Consider the following 18,924-nt stretch of genomic DNA (forward strand, 5'->3'; position numbering starts at 1 on the left):
CCTCCTATGTGTTGTGCTTGTTGTTTTTGTTTTGTTTTTTGTTTGGTTTGCCTGCTTTGGATTTGTGATTTGTGTCAGGAGTTCCAGGACAACCCACCTATCTGGGAAATCACTGCAAACACTCAAGGCTCTGAGCCAGTGGTATTCGAGGGCACACAGCAGGATCAGCAGGAGGGAAAGACAGATCAGTCAGACTCTGGAGTTCATGCATAGGCTCCTTGTCTTTTTTCTTCCTGGGATACACGCAGACATGTTCCTTTCTCCAGCAGTGAAATACATCAACATGTGTGGTGTTTCTGTCCAGGGAAGCCCATTTGAGTGAGACTAAAGAGTCCAGGATATTTATTGAGGACAAGTTATGTAGGCCTTCTCTGTCAACAATGACTATCAAAATTCCACTCTCCCAGAAGGAAAGCAGAAGTTAAATGCTCCAGGTAAGCAAAACCCCCTTACCACTTAGGGAATCTTTCAAAAGCCAAGTTCCCAGATGCCAACCTAGGACTAGAGTCTTCTAAAGATCTGGACTACTAAGTTAGCTCTTTTCTGTATTATTCTTCTCAAGGCGCAAAGAAAATGGACCATGCCTGTCATCAGTGATAGCTTTACTGGTGAGAAAAATGTCCAAGGCTTTGCAGTTAGACAGATATGGGTGTGATTCCTACATGACCTTGAATAAGTCGCTTCTCCTTTCTTAGCTTCAGGTGTCTCATCTGCATAAAGAATACCTCCTTCACAGGGTTATTGTGAAGACTGAGTGAGAGTGATGGCAGGTGTTTAGCTCAGTGCCTGGCACACAGTAGGTGCTCACGAAATGACAGTTCATGTGATTTTACCACACCTGTGCCTCCATGTGCTGTGTGGTGCCGTCATGAGGAATCTGGTGTCTTCTAGTCCATCCTGATGAGTACTGACATGGAAAGAGCACCTGTATGTGACCAAAAAAATCAAGGTGTGGAATATATACAGTCTGATTTAGGTAGGGAAAAAAATGAATTCTAACTAAAGGAATTTTCATATTTATACAGATTATAATGTTCTAAATTTTTCTTCCTTCCCTGTCTTTCTGCCTCTTAGGATGTACACTTTTAATGAATCTTAATAGACCCAAGGCCTCTAGGCAATTAAGAGTTGAATCGTACAGTCTTTGTACTCCAGTTTATAGGGTACTAGGGAGACTGACTATAAATGCAGGGTAGAAGGAAATATACTTTAAAAGAGATACAAGCAGAGGGCTGTGGGAGCATAGGGAAAGAAACCATGAATACCAAGTTGGGGGCAAGTTGAGGGCTTCACAGAAGAGGTGGTATTTGAGCTGGGCCTTGAAGAATTATTTTTATTTTAATAGGCAGAAAAGAACCTAGAAAGGTCTGCCAGGCAGTGTGATTGGCATGAACAAAGGCACAGAGTCCTCCTGGCAACCTAGTGAGGCTCATGTGATTCAGTATGTCCTCTCTGTGCTATAGGTGAGGAGGTGTAGGGAGAGGAGAGCCTTGTTACCAGACCCAGGCCACAACCGTCTTCAACAGGAGGAGTAGCTTGATCAGAGCTCAGCCCTCTCAACATGAGAGACCTGTCAGTTTAGTGCTGACCTCTACCATGTAGTAGCACTTGTAAGACTGCACTGTGTCTGTGTGTCTGTATATGTGCATTTGATTACACAAGTAGCACACGAGCAGGCTGTCATTATAAAAAACACCAGCCGGGGGCGCCTGTGTGGCTCAGTGGTTAAGCCGCTGCCTTCGGCTCAGGTCATGATCTCAGGGTCCTGGGATCGGGTCCCGCATCGAGCTCTCTGCTCAGCAGGGAGCTTGCTTCCCTCTCTCTCTCTCTCTGGCTGCCTCTCTCTCTACTTGTGATTTCTCTCTGTCAAATAAATAAATCTTTAAAAAAAAAAAAAAAACACCAGCCGTGCATAGGTTAAGTAAAAAATGAAAGTTCTCCTTCACTATGCAGACCCCTTCTCCATTTCGCTCTCCAAAGATTGTCTCTGTGAGTTTTCTTTTAGATTGTTTTCTGTACATACATTTACATATGGAAGCCATTCCCCTACCTAAATCATACTGTACATATTCTGAGCCTTGATGGTTTTACCTACATGACAGGAGATCTTTCCATGCATGTTTACCTTATGTTTTGTGACTGGTATGGAGTGTTTCGTGGTGTGAAGATACCGCAATTTATTTACAGTTTTTTCTTTGGATGGATATTTGGTTATTTTAAATACTGACTTTTGTGAACAATGCTGCAGTGAACCTCCATTTACATGTGTCTTAGTGCACATTATTTCTGTGGGATAGATACCTAAGTGTTAAATTCCCAGTTGAAGAGAATGTATTTTAAACTTTGAAAGCTCCTGCCAGATTTCACACCCTGGCCTTTTATTCTCCCACCAGGAGGTCTCTTTCCCTAAATTCTTGCCCACGGTGAATTGGATCAGTTTTTAACATCTTTGTCATTTGGTCTATTATTATTTCTTTACTCAGTGGTTTTCCTGCATTAGACTCCATGTGCCTTTCAGGAGGTAGACTGTGTCTTGTTTGTTTCTGTTTGTAGTACCTAGCACAGTACCTGCCATACTGTAGGTGCTCAGTAAATATGAGTGATCTTACACAGTTGAGGTCATCCTTACTACATTCCCATTGCTTGGAACCTGAAGATACAGTATGAGGAAGCTGTGCTGTAGGTTGGTAACACTAGAAATTTAAGAAACAGTACTTCTTGGAATGCTAATATTGCCTTTGTTGGCTTGTAGGTGTACTTATGTCAGAGCACTGAGTTTCTGTGGGTTATATTCACCATCTATATCTTAGGTACCACAGATGCTCCAGTGTTACCATTTATAAAGTGTTTCTAAGAAAATATTTTGTTTAAAAAACAAAAAACAAAAAAACAGCAACAGTAGTGTTTTCCATCCAGACAAATTTATACACTATTTTAGTTTTTAAGTCACAACATTTGAAAATTGAAATTATGCATAAAGAACATTTTTTTTCATATCCAAAAGCAGTTAGGAAACTACATTGTGTTTTAACCTTGAGTTCTTGAATTCTTACTGGTGCAGTGTCTTTTATAATTCTCTAGACCAGCGAGGTGCAATTAAGATGAAAATTGCTAGAGCATATTTGAATGAAGCTTTCCGGTTGAGATCAGAAACGTTCAGATTTATTTTCCCATATATGCAATTGTCATTTTGATTGCATACCCAAAAATGCCTCTCTTCATCTGGCTGCATTTCAGATTCAATTGACAATTCTCCTTACACAGCGTCTGCTTTGCACCGTGCGATCATTCTCCCGAACATCACACCGAATAGAGTGTGCCCCTTCACTCGTCCTCTTCATTTTTGTAGGGCTGGAATTCTTTAGGTTAGTGGCTCAGGACCCCTTTGTACTCCTAAATTTTTGAGTACCCCAAAGTGCTTATCTTAGGAAATTTTAGAATATATAAGCACACATTTTATTGCCCTCGGGGCAATGATAGCACCACGTGTTGTGCAGCCCTCTGGAAAATTCTGCCGTACACTCCTGAGAGAATGAGAGTGAAAAAGGCAAATAATGTTTTGGATTTACCCTAAAAATAGTTTTAGCCTTATAGACTCCTGAAGGATCTCTGGCTACCTCCTACCCCACCATGGGGTCCCAGGACCACACTTTGAGAATTGCTGATTCATTTGGGCTCAAGAAACCTCATACTTCCTATGCATTGATAGCTGGTTTTATGATTGCGGGAGATCTCATTGGTTTCTTTTGCTTTTCTGGTATTTTTTTGCTTCACTGGTCATTTGCTAACATTCACTCTTGTGGTTGAAGGAGAACATCCTGCTGGTCTGAAGCAAATGTACGTGAGCAAATGAGCAGAATATTCTCTGTCATACCAGATGGAATTGATGACCCTGCCTGAGACTGGGTTACTGTTTTAATATGTTGCTCTATTGCTTTCCCATTGACCTCTAACTTGATCCTTTCTTCCAGCTATGCATCAGCTGTTTCTAAAGGTATGTCTAATCCCTAGACGGTCAGTCCTCTACAAATATTGTAGTGTGTGCTTTAAATGAGTAAGCTTATTCTTGGTCAGCCAAAAGAGAAGAACATTTTTTTAGAGCAGAGCAGACTTGAAGTTATCTAGATTTATTGAGCACCTGCTATGTGCCTGCTGTTGTTAGGCACATTACATTTATTATCTCTTTTAATCCTCACTATAATTTAGCTAGGAAGTTTAAGGAAGTTGAAGTTTAGAAATAGATTAGTTAATATTCTCTGTCTGCATTGTTCAGACTGGGGCCCTGTGATCTATGTTCCAGTAACAGTTCTCTTGGGTGACACTGGACATCCTTACAATTAATTGCATTGAATAAATTGTTTAGATTTGTGCCTTGCTAGAAGCTCTGTGAGGACAGTAGCTGGGATTGTTTTGTTATTTGGTATTTCCTCAGTGCCCAGCACAGTGACTGGCACCTAAGATATGTCCCATGAATGCTTGTTGACACACTACTCTTGGTTACACAGCCTATAAATATGGCTTGGGGTATGACCCCGGTGAGTCTCATTCCCAAGCCCAGGCGTTTCCTACTGTAACTCATTACTAATATAACACTGGACCCAGTGGTAATTTTTGATGTTTCCCTCCTCATAGTTGAATTTTTGCTTATTTTGTTGGTTTTGTTTTGATAATTTTATGACTTTCTAAACTTAAAAACATTGGGTTAAAACTGCATAGTTGGAAGAAGAATTTCCAAGTTGGAAGGGACAGAAAGGTGCAGTCCATTCTTCCTTCTCCTTGATCTTTTTTTTTTTTTTATGTCACTCATTATTAATTACCCCCAGTGACAAGGATCTAACTTTACAAAGAAACCTGTTTCATCTTTGGCAGCTCTAACTCCTAAGATTTCAACTTGGAATGAAAAAGAATTTCAACACATTTTTATGAGAGGATGTCTAGACTCCTTATAATCTCAGTTGCTTCCCTGAATTGTTTACTTAGGTTTCTACATAAAGTATGGCTCCTATAACAGATGTCCTAGACCTTACGGGTCATCTGATCTGCATGCTAACTCTTAAGTTATCTTCTTCTAAGCAGGCTAAAACCACAGCAGCTTTTGTGGCAGCTACTTTGCTCTGCTCCTTGCTTTGGCAGGTATCTGCCAAATTTCTGTGGTGGACCAGGGAGTGTTGCCCGGTGCTGGGCGTCCAGAGATGAAGGAGAATTAGTCTCTGCCTGGCAGAACTGTCTCAGGTCTGATTTGCATTGCAGTTAAAATTGACTAAAACCGTCAAGTCCTTTCTGCACATGTGCTCTCACTAAACTGTATCTTTCTCACCCGTGCATTTGTACCTGACTATGGTTCAGTGCGGTATTCGGTGTGAATCCTAGGTAATTTTCATCCTGTTGGATTTGGCCCATCATTATTGCTTGTCAGGAACTTTTGGAATTGAGTCTGTCGGCTGCTGTGTTCACTATCTCTATAAGCTTTGTGTCATACAACATTTGTTACGTTTGCCGTTTATATATCTTCACCCAAGTTGTTCATCAAAAACAGGCTTAATAGGCGCTTGGCTGACTCAGATGGAAGAGCATGTGACTCTTGATCTTGGGGTTGTGAGTTTGAGCTCCACATTGGGTATAGAGATTACTTAAAAATAAAATCTTTAAAAAACAAAAAACAGGCCTAAGGATGGAGCCCTGCAGGATGCCACCAAGAGGCTTCTCTCCAGGGTGACATTCATTCATTGATTATACCCCAAGGTCCCAAAACTTTTCCTTGCACTCAGCATGACTTTGCTTAGACTGTTAATGCCCTTGCCAGTTCTTCCCAGTGAACTGTAAAAGTCTTTTGTCAAGTTACTCCCTAGTATTCACGTAAGGCAAATAAGCCTTAGAATTTACTGAGCCTTTCAGGTTCAAGGATTATACAGATCTACTGTCTCAATACCTAAATTGGACACCATCCCTCCCAAGTCTTGATTCTGATTTGGCTTCCACGCCTTAGGTGATAAGGAACCGAGTGATCTGAAAGGATAATCTGTTTGTAAGCATAGATGAAGCAGCCTTAAAAAAACTGGTGTGGAGGAGAATCTTGAGAAAAATAATTTTGAAATTAGAATAATAAGCAGGTGAGAATAGATGAGGAAGCATTGGAAAAGAAGAACAAAGGAGTGTTTTGTAATAACAGAGGTAAAATATGCCATGATAAGGTGGAAATGTGGTTGGTCCTGGCTCAGGAATTTGCAAACAAATCCATGAAATGGAGTGAAAAGCCCATAAAAAGATTAGAGTATACATTAAAAATTTAGTGTATGATAGAGGTGGTATTTCTTCAGATCCGTGGAAAAAGGATAGATTATGGTTTTGGGACAACTGGCCAAACATTTGCAGAAAACAAAGCTAGATCTTTGCCCTATTTCATATGCTAAAATATATCTCAGAATTACTTCTAAACATTTAAATATGTATAAACACAGAAGTAGTATATCGTAAAATATATTTGATCTTAGCGTAGGAAAAAATCTTACTCAAGGCACATGTAGCATAGAGTTCATAAAGGCTAAGATTTAACTACTCAGACTTTTAAAAACTTTTATGTTAAAAAGCACAGTGTAAAAATTAAAGGGCAAATATTTTTCACTGGTTTATTGTTTTTTTTTTTTTACAATATATGACAGAGATTAATTTCCTTAATATATAGAGTGCTTATAAATCAGTGAATAAGTTGAGCACCCTTATATAAAAATGGTCAAAAAGAAACACAAATAATAGTAAACATTAATAGAATTTTAACATATTATCAGAAATGCAAAATAAAAAATGTTCTATTTCTTCTCCCAGAGGAGATTTTAAATAGATAATACCGGCTTTGAGGAATGTTGGGAGGAAATAGGCACACCTGACACTGCTGGGACCTTTCTGGCAGGCTATAGCAAAATCTCTTAAGTTATTTATTCTTTCTGCCTGGGCACCTTCCTGGGAATTTATCCTAACACGGTACTGATGAATACATACATCTTAGTGTCATTTGTTATAAGGGAAAAGATTGGAAACCAGTTGAATGTCTGACAAAGGGGGGACTGGTGAAATAAATTATGATAGATCCACATAAGGAAATACCATGTAGCTTTTTAAAATGTGTTATTTAGAATAGAAATTTCAGATGGGCTTAATCTCCTACACCCACTGTGGGACTGATTAGTGGTTTCTTCTTGAAACACCGTGTTGAGAAGGATTCTGAAGTCATGTCTGGGCTAACCACGGAAGGGCGCTGGGTTCAAAGAGGGATTTTGCCTTGGGAGAAGGAGTGACAGCTGCGTCCGACACTGGCTTTTCCTATTGTAGAAGAATGCTTAATGATAAGAGAAATCGTGTCAGTCTATGTTAACAACAATAGCAAAAATTGAATATAGAACTGTATACTGTGTAGGCTCCTTTTTTATTTTATTTATTTTTTGGGGGGGTAGGTGGGGGAGGTTAGGGGTTTAGAAAAACTACTTAAATCCACCAGAATATTACCAGTGGTTATTTCTGGTCACTGAGATAACGGATGATTTCTGTGGTTTTTTTTGTTTTGTTTTGTGTTTTTGTTTTGAGAGACAGCAAGAGAACATAAGCAGGCAGAAGAGCAGAGGGAGAAGGAGAAGCAAGCTCCTCACTGAGCAGGGAGCCCAATGTGGGGCTTGATCCTAGGACCTTGGGATCATGACCCGAGCCAAAGGCAGTTGCTCAACCAACTGAGCCACCCAGGTGCCCCTGTTTATTTTTTTGAAGTTTATCTTTTCCCAGTTTTCTATAAAAAGTAGTATTTTATAATTATAAAAAATATGTAAATGTTACGATTAAAAATAATAAGGGGGGAAAACAATGGTAAGGATATTGTCTGTGTGTTTTAAAGAATAGACTAAATAGTCTAGATTATTTTCCTTGCAGAATCCAGATTTCTGGAGAGGTGGTCTTTGCCCAGGCCCTCAGCATCTGAATGAGGCATATGTAACTTCAAGAGTCCCTGCTTATGTTTCTTTTCTTTTTTTAAATTAAAGCACCCTGATATAAAATTAAATTGAGGCCATTTGATTAAGCAGGCAGCTGTGGATATATAGAGACAAAAGATATAATCTCTGTCTTTAAGAAGCTTACATTCTAGAAACAAAGATAGACAAAATAATAATGGTAGTGGCGGGAGAAGAAGAAATGAGAGCAAACACATAGCTTTTTATAGGCCAGGCCTTTTTCTTAATTTTTATATATTATATATATATTCATTTATTGACTCTTTACAGTAGCTCTGGGAGGTAACTTTATGGTATTATTTACAGATGAGAAACTGAGGCTTAGAGAAATGTATTAAGTGGCTAAAGTCAGGTTCAAACCCAGGCAGTCTGACTCAGAGTCTATTAAACCACCCACCACTGGGGTGCCTGGGTGGCTCAGTTGGTTAAGCGTGTGACTCTTGGTCTCAGCTTTGGTCTTTTTGTTTTGTTTTGTTTTGTTTTGTTTTTAAGATCTTATTTATTTATGTATTACAGAGCGAGTGAGCATGTGAGCAGGAGGAGGGGCAGGGAGAGAGGGAGAGGGAAAGAATCTCAGGGAAACCACACTGAATGCAGAGCCTGACGTGGGGCTTGATCTCAGGGTCATGAGTTCAAGCCCTGCATTGGGCTTCATGCGGTCATGGAGCCTATTTCAGCAACAACCACCACCACCACCACAACAACAACCACCACAGCAACATCACCACTGCTTCCCTTCAGTTACTCTCAGTCGGGTATTGTTCAGTTGCTTTACATGGATTGGCTCACTTCTTCCTCAGAGCAAACCTTCCTGTCTTATTCATCAAAGGCTTAGTGGGCATTTCTGATATGTCAAACACCAGGGGAGGACTGGGAGAGGTAAATGCACAACAGTTTTGTTCTTAGCGCCTGGGCACAGGTTTGTTGAAGGGTTCGGGTGTGGAACTATGAGTGGAGTATCTGCCATGCCACGTAAGGTGTGGTGGTGATTGCAGGGTGAGGGAGACTAGCGCTGCTTTACTGTGGGATCTGTCTCCAAATCAGCTCACTGAAGGGAGAGGGTTGGTGGAAGGCAGGGTAGTTTTGGATGGCAGGAGAATCTCAGTATCTTCCTTTGGGTAAGGGGGATAACTGGCTCTTGATCCGAAGTGGCAGGTAAGAGAAACCCTTTTGGGATTAGTGGGAGAACTATGTCAGGGCAACACCATGGTCATGGTAGCTAATCCACAGGACTGGTGGGCAGATCATTTAATGCTACAAAATGTTTCAGGAGCCTCTAAAAGGCAATTTGTGACTGCAAGAGTAAGGGGAACCCTGTAATGAGATCTGAATCCAAGATTGATTTTTGTAATGAAGAAATCGATTTCTCAAGGAAATTGTGTGACAATATGATGTTTGGATGAGTGTACTTCCTGGTTGGTCTGTTGCAGACACTTTGACAGATTGTTTCCCTGTCTGGATTATGTTGCTGTTTGCTCCTCAGTGCTGATGGTACCCCTTTCCTTTCACTGATGCTGTCTTGTTTTCCCCTCCTAGGTTTATGGAATCTGAGCTGGACCTAAATGACATCATTCAGGAGATGCACGTGGTGGCCACCATGCCAGACCTCTACCACCTTCTGGTGGAGTTGAACGCTGTGCAGTCTCTCCTTGGGTTACTTGGACACGATAATACAGATATCCTTGCAGATCTGTTCTCAGTAGGAAGGCTGACAGGGTGAGGGAATACTGTTTACTCTCTTCTGTCTGTCTCTGCTGATGTCTGCTGTCACGTCTGGTGTTCTATTTTCATTCTAATTATCTCCCATCTTGAAACACACGCTGCTCTTTACTCATTTGAAAATCTGTTTTTATCTATGAATAAATCTGGGGCAATCCTTAATTGTCCTATTTTCTCTTATTAGTGCTGGAATTCATTGTGATGTATCTGTTCATACCTTAATAACGTTAATTTCTCAGGGTCTTGATTTTCCAGGTCCATTATAGCAGCATGGCCAGATAGGATTTGAATCTGTTGATCTAGACATCATTCTGCTAACAGATGGCCCAGTGGAGTTGAGACAAGAGGAGGCAGTGAACCGTGGTAGAAAGCACACTGGAATGTCCAGGAAGACGGGGATTTTAATTTCTTTTGTCCAGCGCTACATTCCCTATTCCTTAAAAAAGCCTCAGTGCACAGAAACACGTAATATTTGTCGAATGAGCATTAGACCTAAACAGATGATCTAGCTTACTTACTGATCCCAGCTTACTTTCTTGTGTGAAATTTGATGGCCCTCCAGCCCTCAGTATTGTCCTCTGCAGAAATGGAATCAATAACTTTTGCCTTTCATTGTTATGGAATATTAAAGGAGACCATGTGAGGGCCAAGCGATTTCTGATACACAGTAGGCACTTAGTAGATGTTACTTTTAGCTGAATCTGAACCATGACTTCCAAAACCATTTTATACTTTGTCTTTGCTCTCAGATGTGCAGCAGCTTCCTGCAAACGGGTTTTGATATGCCTGTGGTCGGGGATGTGTTCATTAAAGCGAATTCTCTTCCAGTGGTTCTGTTTGAATCCAGATTTCCGAAGGTAGGAGACAAATGTAGTTAGTCTGCCTGAGTGATATTCACGGGGAATCTGCTGCTGCTTCATGTTATTTTCATCTTCCTGGTAATCTCTCTCCTGAGAGCATGTCTGACTAGGTTCTTTCCTGCCTGATAATTCTCATAGAAATAAATCAGTGAATAATTTTAATGCAGGCTTCTTGAGGGGTGATCTTAAGCCATTTCTGAGACTTGTAAGGTTAGGTAGCATTAAAAATCACTCTGTCTGTCCCCAGGTTGCTGTGTTCCTTAGGGTTTACTGCTGGGTTCTGGGTTGTACGAGAACCCTGGTGGATCAGCTTGTTTCTGGATCAGTTTAATATAGGGTCTCATGAACTCATGCAGTAGACGTGCTTTGAGTGCTTATTATGTACCAGGCACTGTACTAGACCCCGAGGAACCATGGACTAGACTGGATGTTCAAGCAGCATCAGTTAGTAAATATATATTTGAATATCTACTATATAATCAGCCGTATTCAAGGTAATGACTAGTCCTCACAGAGTTAGTAAGGTAGAAAGAGTTCTTAGTTGTGACTTCACCTTTTAATTCACCTACAGAACGATAGATTTTCAGAATCTAAGCAGACCTGACACATGATTTAGCCCATTGCCTTATTTATTTATTTAGTGACAAATCAGAGGTCCAAATAGTGGACAGCTAACTGTTGAGGTTGAGTCTGGCCCTCTGGGCCCCCAATTTCCAGGCTGGCCTTGTTTCAAATGCGTCCTAAACCCTCCCCCTGCAGGACTTATTACATCCCTGAAAGAGTTGCATAGTGTCATCTGCTACCTTGTGTATTCACACAGGAATCACCAAGTTTGTTTCTGGAAACACATCTCTCGTTCTTTTTCTGTTCCTGCTAACTCAAAGTAATAGTGGCAGCTTCCCGAAGATCCTGACATTTTGCTGATTCACCAGCCTGGTTCCTGCTGGGGAGGAGACTGACACGAGAAGTGCTGCTCGACATCAGCATACTTGGGAAAGGCAAGGGCACAGATGTTCCAAGTTGTTAAGTTCTGGTCTTTAAAAAGGAAAAAAACAAGTCCCCCTATAATAACTTTGACAGACTGCCATTTCCCTCCTGTTTTCTGAGAGCTAAACTGCGTTTTGTCCCCCCCCCCCCCGTATGCCAACCTTCACCTTACTGCCCTAATGATATTTTTTAAAAATCTGATTTTTAATTATGCCCTACATCAAATTTAAAGTGCATTTGAAATTTTTTTAATTACCTAATTTTAATTAGATGCAGCAATTAGGGTAAATGTCATCCTCCTCAAAGTACAGTTTTTCTTGAAAGTGGTTTCAGGATAGGGTAGGCCCTCTTGACTTGCATCTGACACATCCTCTCCCATTCCGGGGCGCTGATCTCCCAGTAGCAGTGTACTCTGCATCTTGTCTTAACTGTGATCTATAATGGAGATTTTTCTTTGGGAGATGCTTGTTAACAATTTACTGTTGTACAGCTGTAACTGCCCGAAACACCTTACCATGAATAAATAATTTCATGGCAGTCATGACTTAAATTTTTCATCTTTTTTAACTCTTCATTTATCAACCAACACCTTATGTGGCTGGTTGTGCTCCCGACAAGCCCAGGTCATCTTTGCTTTGTCCTTCTCTGAGAAAACATCAACTGTAGGGATTTTAATTGGATCAGAGTCTGGTTCGTTGTAACCTTAAGAGGCAGAGGATGCGAAAAAACAGCTTGTGCCTTGTCCTTTCAACCGTGAGAAGCAGCTTCAGAGTTTATTCCGGCGCTCTGCATCACTGCTGCTCGTGAGGGCCTGTCAGCGCTTCTGTGCCTTGTCTCCCCCCTTGAGAGGCTGGAGCCGCCATCGGCTGGCTACAGAGTGGAATTCTGGTCTGTGAAGAGCACCTCTGGGGGTGAGGGGCAGAGAGGGAGGGGCTTACCCCTCACACGGTATTGAAGAGTCGCTCCGAATGTGCTAGAAGGAAACACACGGTATGATCCAACAGCTGCTGCCTTTTAGAAATACTGTTTTTTAAAACCATTTTTCCTTTGAAGTAGTCATTTAAATGTGTTTAGAGCCCTTTTTTGTGAACCTTTTGGAGTGTTTCTACAGAAACATAAAATCAAAGGTACGTTTAAAGATATTTTCTTAAGGTACTGCTAAACAAACAGTTTTTGTGGCCCATTTTAAGCCATATTTACTCATTTTGCCCAAAGGAACAAGGAGGAATAAAACAAGGGGAAGATAAAACCCCAGATGGTGACTCATCACCCCTTTTACCACCAACCAAAAAATAAATCACCACAGCACCAAATCCAAAAACATCCTATCTTTGTATACAAGCTGCATTCTCAATTTGAGTGAGTGGAATCCTTTCTAAAGTCTTTGTGGTAGATCATGGCATTTATGGGCTTCCTCCTTTTGTGATAAGCCCTGTTGGGTCCTGTTGGGGAAACAAGAAATGATAACTCCAGTAGAGTAAAAAACACTCACTCACTTACAAGTTACTTACTGTGTGTGGTAAGTGCCCTTGGAGTATTACGCTCACGAAATGCCTTTGGAGTTCTGAGGTGTGAGTCATTTCTGGCTTAGGGGTGATAAGGGAATTGGGCATTGGAGATGGGTAAGCTTTTGACAGATGTGGAGATTAGAGTGTGTCTCTAGTTTATTTTCATGGTCTGTACCTTGGCAGTGGAAATTGCCATTCCTTACATGCTAGAAGCTGACGTGCTCATGTGGTCACTACAAACTAACCAGGATATCAGGCTCAGGACTTTATTAAAAACAAACAAACAAAACAAAAACAAAAATAAAACACCAAGACTACTGCTTTCCAGCTAAGTGCTCTATTATTTAAAAAAAAAAAAGAAAAGAAAAGAAAAGAAAGAAATTGGGTTTTATTGAGTATCCCCATTTGTACAAAGACTGCTTTGTCTCTACCTGTTTGTGACTCAGAAAAATGAGGTCTCATCGTAATGTTGACCTAAGGCATTATTACAGTGTGTTGCATACTAATAATGCGGGAAGGGAGAAATTTGTTAGTTACATAGGAGATCATTGGTGTTGATGGGACAGCTTTTTTTTTTTTGGTCTGGGATAATTTCAGGGAATGGTTGTTAGCTCTGTTCTTTTCTATACTACTGCCTAGTTTTCTTTGACTCTAGAAAGCCAGGAGGACCTGCAAAGTTGTCCTTTTGGATTTTGTGAAGAATTACTGTGGGGGTTGGAAAATAAAGAGCAGGCAAACTTTTCTTTTTAGACCGCAGGGATCAATTGAATTTGAGCAGTTTGGGTCTGAGAAAGCTGAAGGGAAACAAACTGACTGCAACACACCATAGTGTCCCACAGGGTGTGTACAATAGTCAGGGGTGCCATGTATTAGAGCCCCAGTGTTAATGAGCAGGAATAGGGCTGGGAAGGGTTTGAGCCTCTTAAGGGCTTTCTTCTAATTGGACTGGGAGGGAGTTGGCTATTGCTCCAGTGCTTTCCTGCAAACACTGTCTAACAAGACTTGTGAATCTTGAGCTATTACTTTGCTGGGAGCTGTTCTCATCTTGACATTTCCAGAATCAAAACTATATTGCAGAGAAGGTACTTCTTTTTCTCATCAGTAGTCTGACATGTCTGATAATCTGTACAGATAAATCACCCATTTTTCTGGAGCCTTTTAGATTCGCTCTGGAGAAAGTCAGATCAGGTAAAAAGAGCCAAATGTCAGTCTAGGAAAAGGACCTCTTAATGCAGCTTTTGTTCTTGTTTATGAATTTTAGGTGAATGCCATGCCCCTAGAAGGTTAGGGTGATTATAATGTGCTTTGGACATCTCCCCTGTGGCATAATAGTGCCCATTAGCATTTGTAGGTACTTAATGAATCTTGAATGAGTGTATTTTCTCCCTCATCTTAGTTTGATCTAGGAGTGGGAAAAAATTAAGAGTCCAGGTTTATTCTAGGTAGCTCTGTGCCAACTGTTTTAAAAGGAGGAAAAGACCATTGTGTCTGTGTTTTGAAATTGATCTACATTAACTGAGCCTTTTCTAATCATTGTCCTAATCTAGAAGTAAAAGAAAAAAGTTTGGTTTTTTTGTTTGTTTTTAAACCAACATTTGTTCCATTAAATCAGTTGTAGTCCCTGAATCTAGACTGGTTTATTTTTCTTAAGGAATTCTTTTTGAGATGACTTATTTATTTATTTTTATTTTTTATTTTTTAAAAGATTTTATTTTTTAATTTATTTAACAGACAGAGATCACAAGTAGGCAGAGAGGCAGGCGGGGGGGCGGGGGGTGGGAAGCAGGCTCTCTGCTCAGCAGAGAGCCTGATGAGGGGCTTAATCCCAGAACCCTGGAATCATGACCTGAGCAGAAGGCAGAGGCTTAACCCACTGAGCCACCCAGGTGCCCCCAAAATGACTTTTTCAAAAAAACCATCTGCTTACTACATCTTATTCTTATTTTTTTTTAAGTAACTTTGTTCCTTACAGACACATCTAATTGGAGATTAATGAGATTAACATTCAGTTTCTGTACCAAAACTCTACATGGATCATACCCAAAAGCAAATGTATAAACCAAAAAGTGGAAGTAAATACTACCTCTTTTTCCAAAAGCCTTTGTATTATGGACCATTTTGTGCCCAGCTGGTCTTTTCTCCTTCACCTCCTATTACACTAGCTTATTGCCCCAGTAGTGGACAGGTACAGAGGGAGTGTGCGGGGTGGCCTTTCTACTCGACATGACAAAATAGGCTATCAAAAACTGTGTTTTAGTAATTCACAGAGAGACAGGCTCTCTGTTTTCCTATTATACTTGGACGGGAGAGCCTTTTACCTTGTGAAATGAAATTGTAACTACAGTGGAAAAACCTATCACCCATGCCCAGAGTCTGCTTGTGAAGAAATGTTGGATGGGCGGCAGACCATGCTGAATTTTCTCATCAAGATAGAGAGTCCCTTTGTCTATCTTTAGTTTGGGTTCTCATTCCTCTTTCCGGTCTTCAAATGACCTCTGTCTTCTGGGTAATATTATATTACCCAGGAGTTGCTGATTACAATATGGACTCATTACTGCCTTGCTGAAATGTTATTTGGTGAAAGTTAGGAATTTATGTAAAATCAGCTAGCAGTAGAATTGAGATGTTTACCAGACCCAATAGCTGATATCTCCTTTCATGTTTGACTTCTCAACTGAGGCAGGAGGGTAGGCAAGGAGATAACCACTGGAACATTTCTAAAAGTGATTTTCCTTGGTAAAAAGTTAGACATTTATCCTGTCCTACATAAAACCACCACCATTGTCAATTATTTTCCTTTTAAAAAAATTATTTTCCTTTTAATGTGACACATCTGTGAGCATGGTATAAGACTAATGAAAGAAATATATGATACCCGGCCCATAGACCTTAGAGGCTGGAAAAGGACTTGATCTATCTGAATGTCTGTAGCATAGCCAAAAAATAAAATTAGATCTTCTAACCCATTGTGACCCAGAAAGGGAGACCATGCTGTTGTTAGCTTACATTTTAGATTTTAGAGGCTTCAGGAAAAAGTGAAGGCAACAGGGAGGGCCTTGGCCATTCTGTGGGAAGACCTGACTAACAATCTTTATTATAGAACGTTTTCATATTTTCTTAGTACTTTGATTTGCTTGGCTTTCGACATATGTAACCTTATTTATTCCTTTTAGCTACTCAGCGAGATGGGCTGGGCAGAAACTATTGCCACCATTTTACAGGCGAGGAGACTAAGCTATAAGGAGATAAAGGGGCTTGGACAGGATTACATGGCTAGTGATAATTTGGGGATAGGTCAGTTCACTAAAGATAGGAAGCAGAGATGAATACGACATGACTCCTGTCCTCATGTTTGCTCTGACTCTTCATCTATTGTTCTTTCAAATATACCCCATCTGTGTTTTAAGGCTGTTTGTGTGTGTGTGTGTGTGTGTGTGTGTTTAAATTTTATTTATTTATTTGACACACAGAGCGAGTGAGCGAGCAAGACAGAGAACAAGCACAGCAGGGGGAACGGCAGGCGAGGGAGAAGCAGGCTTCCTGCTGAGCAAGGAGCCTGTTGTGGGGCTTGATCCCAGGACCCTGGGATCATGACCTGAGCCGAAGGCAAATGCTTAGCCAGCTGTGCCACCCAGGCACTCTTTGAGGCTGTTGTTTAATGAACAGATGAGTTAATAAATACTTAGTTCTGTGTGGCATTGTTCAAGGGAGGTAATGATAGTGCTTATTACGTGCCTGATTCGTATTCTTGTCCTGTTGACATCTGGCTCCACAGTGGGTCGATGGATGGATGGATGGATGTATACATAGATGAAATGTCATATATACATTAAATAAGCATGTGAATAGGTAAGATTTTTATGATGTACATGTAAGAATTTTTCAAGAGAATTTATTTGGGAGTTTCTTAGATGAGGAGGATGAGGAGGAGTTTTCAGCATCTTGTTTGTTCCTGAAACTTCTAATAAGTTTTGGTGGAAATATGTGACAGATCTTTGTAATTACAGTGGGGTCATTGGCTAGAACTTCCTGGAACCTAGCCCTGTTTAAAGCTGGTTTGTATTTCCCTGTGCATTAATCTGGAGTATAGTGGCAAAATTATCATTTTTGGAATCAGATGGACCAAACATTCCCCCTTACTATTGCAGCGCCTTTAGGTGAGTTACTTAACCGCTTTGAGCTTTTAGCTTTCTGACCTGTAAAATCTTATAATGCCCTTGTGAGAATTTGGTAGCTCAGCACTTGGTGTAATGATGACTTTTAGACATGTTATTACAATGGTGACCATTGCAGTCCTACTAATTCCTACTAGTCAGGGGTGGCTCTGGAGTTTCTAGGGGTTAATTTGGGAGCCAGTTTTTGTTTTTTAAAATTAATTCAAACAACTGTGTTTTGGTTTACTGTATGTCAAGTATGTTACGTGGTCTTTTGTGTCAACCACTTTCTGGTTAATGAAGACTAGACACGGCACATAAAGGAGTTTTGTCCAAAGACCTTTCAGCTCTTTTACATATTCAGTTTTATAGCACTCCAGTGTTTTGGGTACATAACACTTTAAAGAGTGAAAGAAGATGACACTGATAGCTTAGTTACTTGTGCATGATGATCAGCCGGTCAGTTATAAATAAATAAACCAACACTCCAATAGCATTTCTTTCGGCAAAAGATGTTCATAAAATACCTGGAACATTAGCTGGTTGTTAGCAAGCCCTATCATTCCTGTTATTGTGTCCTTTATCTTTCCTTTTACTTTTTTCTTTCCAGTTCTGGGGAAACTGCCCTGATTCTGACCTTGTCTCACTCTGGACTCTTGTATGTGGTATCTTTTCCTCCAGACCTGGCTTCCCGCCCAGCCCAGCCCCTTCAACTACCTGCTCATCCTGCCTCCCATGTGCCCAGTCCTGCCCTGGCACTCTGCTTGAGTGCAAGTCCGTACACAGCTGTTAGGTTATTCTTTCGAAATATTGTTTTCCTCATAGAGCTCTAATTGTAATTTTCTCCCTGTTCTCCCCTTTCTTCTGTCCTTCCCTCCCTTCCCTGATCCTCTGTGTCCTCTTCATGTGCCTTTGTGCCTTCCAGTCTCCTTCCTCTTCTTCCCATGGCTTGGCTTTCTCGCCCTTCTGCCCTCATCCTTTTTAGTTGCCTGTTTTCTGACCAGTTTTTCTCTAGCAGATCATGGCTGATTTCTGAGTTCAGTTTGATCGCCCCCTTTGCAGGACATCTGTATTCCTCATTTGTTACATATTGGCAGTTGCCTGTGGTGCATAATTTTTTAAATGTCTCTGATTATTGAACATCCTCGTTTTGTAGATGAGGAAACGGAGGCCCAGAATGAATAGTGGATTTGCTTTTGTCACCAGCACAGTGCTTTCTCCATCGTAGACATTCAGAAATGCAGGTTGGCAGAGCATGGTGTGTGTGTGTGTGTGTGTGTGTGTAAGAGTGAGAGAAAAAAGAGAATGTGTTTCCAAGGTGAGGAGGGAAAGCGGTTTCGTTCTGCCTTCTAGTTTCCAAACATAACTCCTTTTTTCTCTCTTTCTTGTTTTCTTTCTTTCATATATATCTTCCTCTATTTTTGTCTTGTGTTTATCTTGTCGTTCTTCCTTTTATGTCCATAGTAGCTCAGTGTTTGAGGGGAGGGAGCTGAGGGGAGGGGGAGGTCTAGCACAGTCCAGTATAAAGCCTTCCCTCTACATCTGAAACTGATTTTGTCCTGCCCCGCTCTCTGCCGACCTCTAGGTGAACACCAGCCATCTCATCTCAGAAATCATTACTGCCTTCGAAGGTGAACTGTACAGGGTAGTTCAGATTATACTGAGTTCCAAGAATTTAAATCGTGAGATAGGGTTAAGGGTG

General features: G+C 40.7%; 1 protein-coding gene across 1 annotated transcript in view; it reads left to right on the plus strand.

The window, feature by feature from the left end:
* Positions 1-18,924, plus strand: part of CTNNBL1 (catenin beta like 1) — a 126,965-nt gene that overhangs the window by 4,125 nt on the left and 103,916 nt on the right. The window contains exon 3 of the mRNA XM_082746316.1: positions 9,531-9,670. Within this exon, the coding sequence (XP_082602442.1) occupies positions 9,531-9,670 (140 nt within the window). The remainder of the gene's footprint in view (positions 1-9,530; positions 9,671-18,924) is intronic.

Source organism: Mustela nivalis, assembly GCF_964662115.1.
Source record: "Mustela nivalis genome assembly, chromosome: 8".
NCBI classification, from domain to species: Eukaryota; Metazoa; Chordata; class Mammalia; order Carnivora; family Mustelidae; genus Mustela; species Mustela nivalis.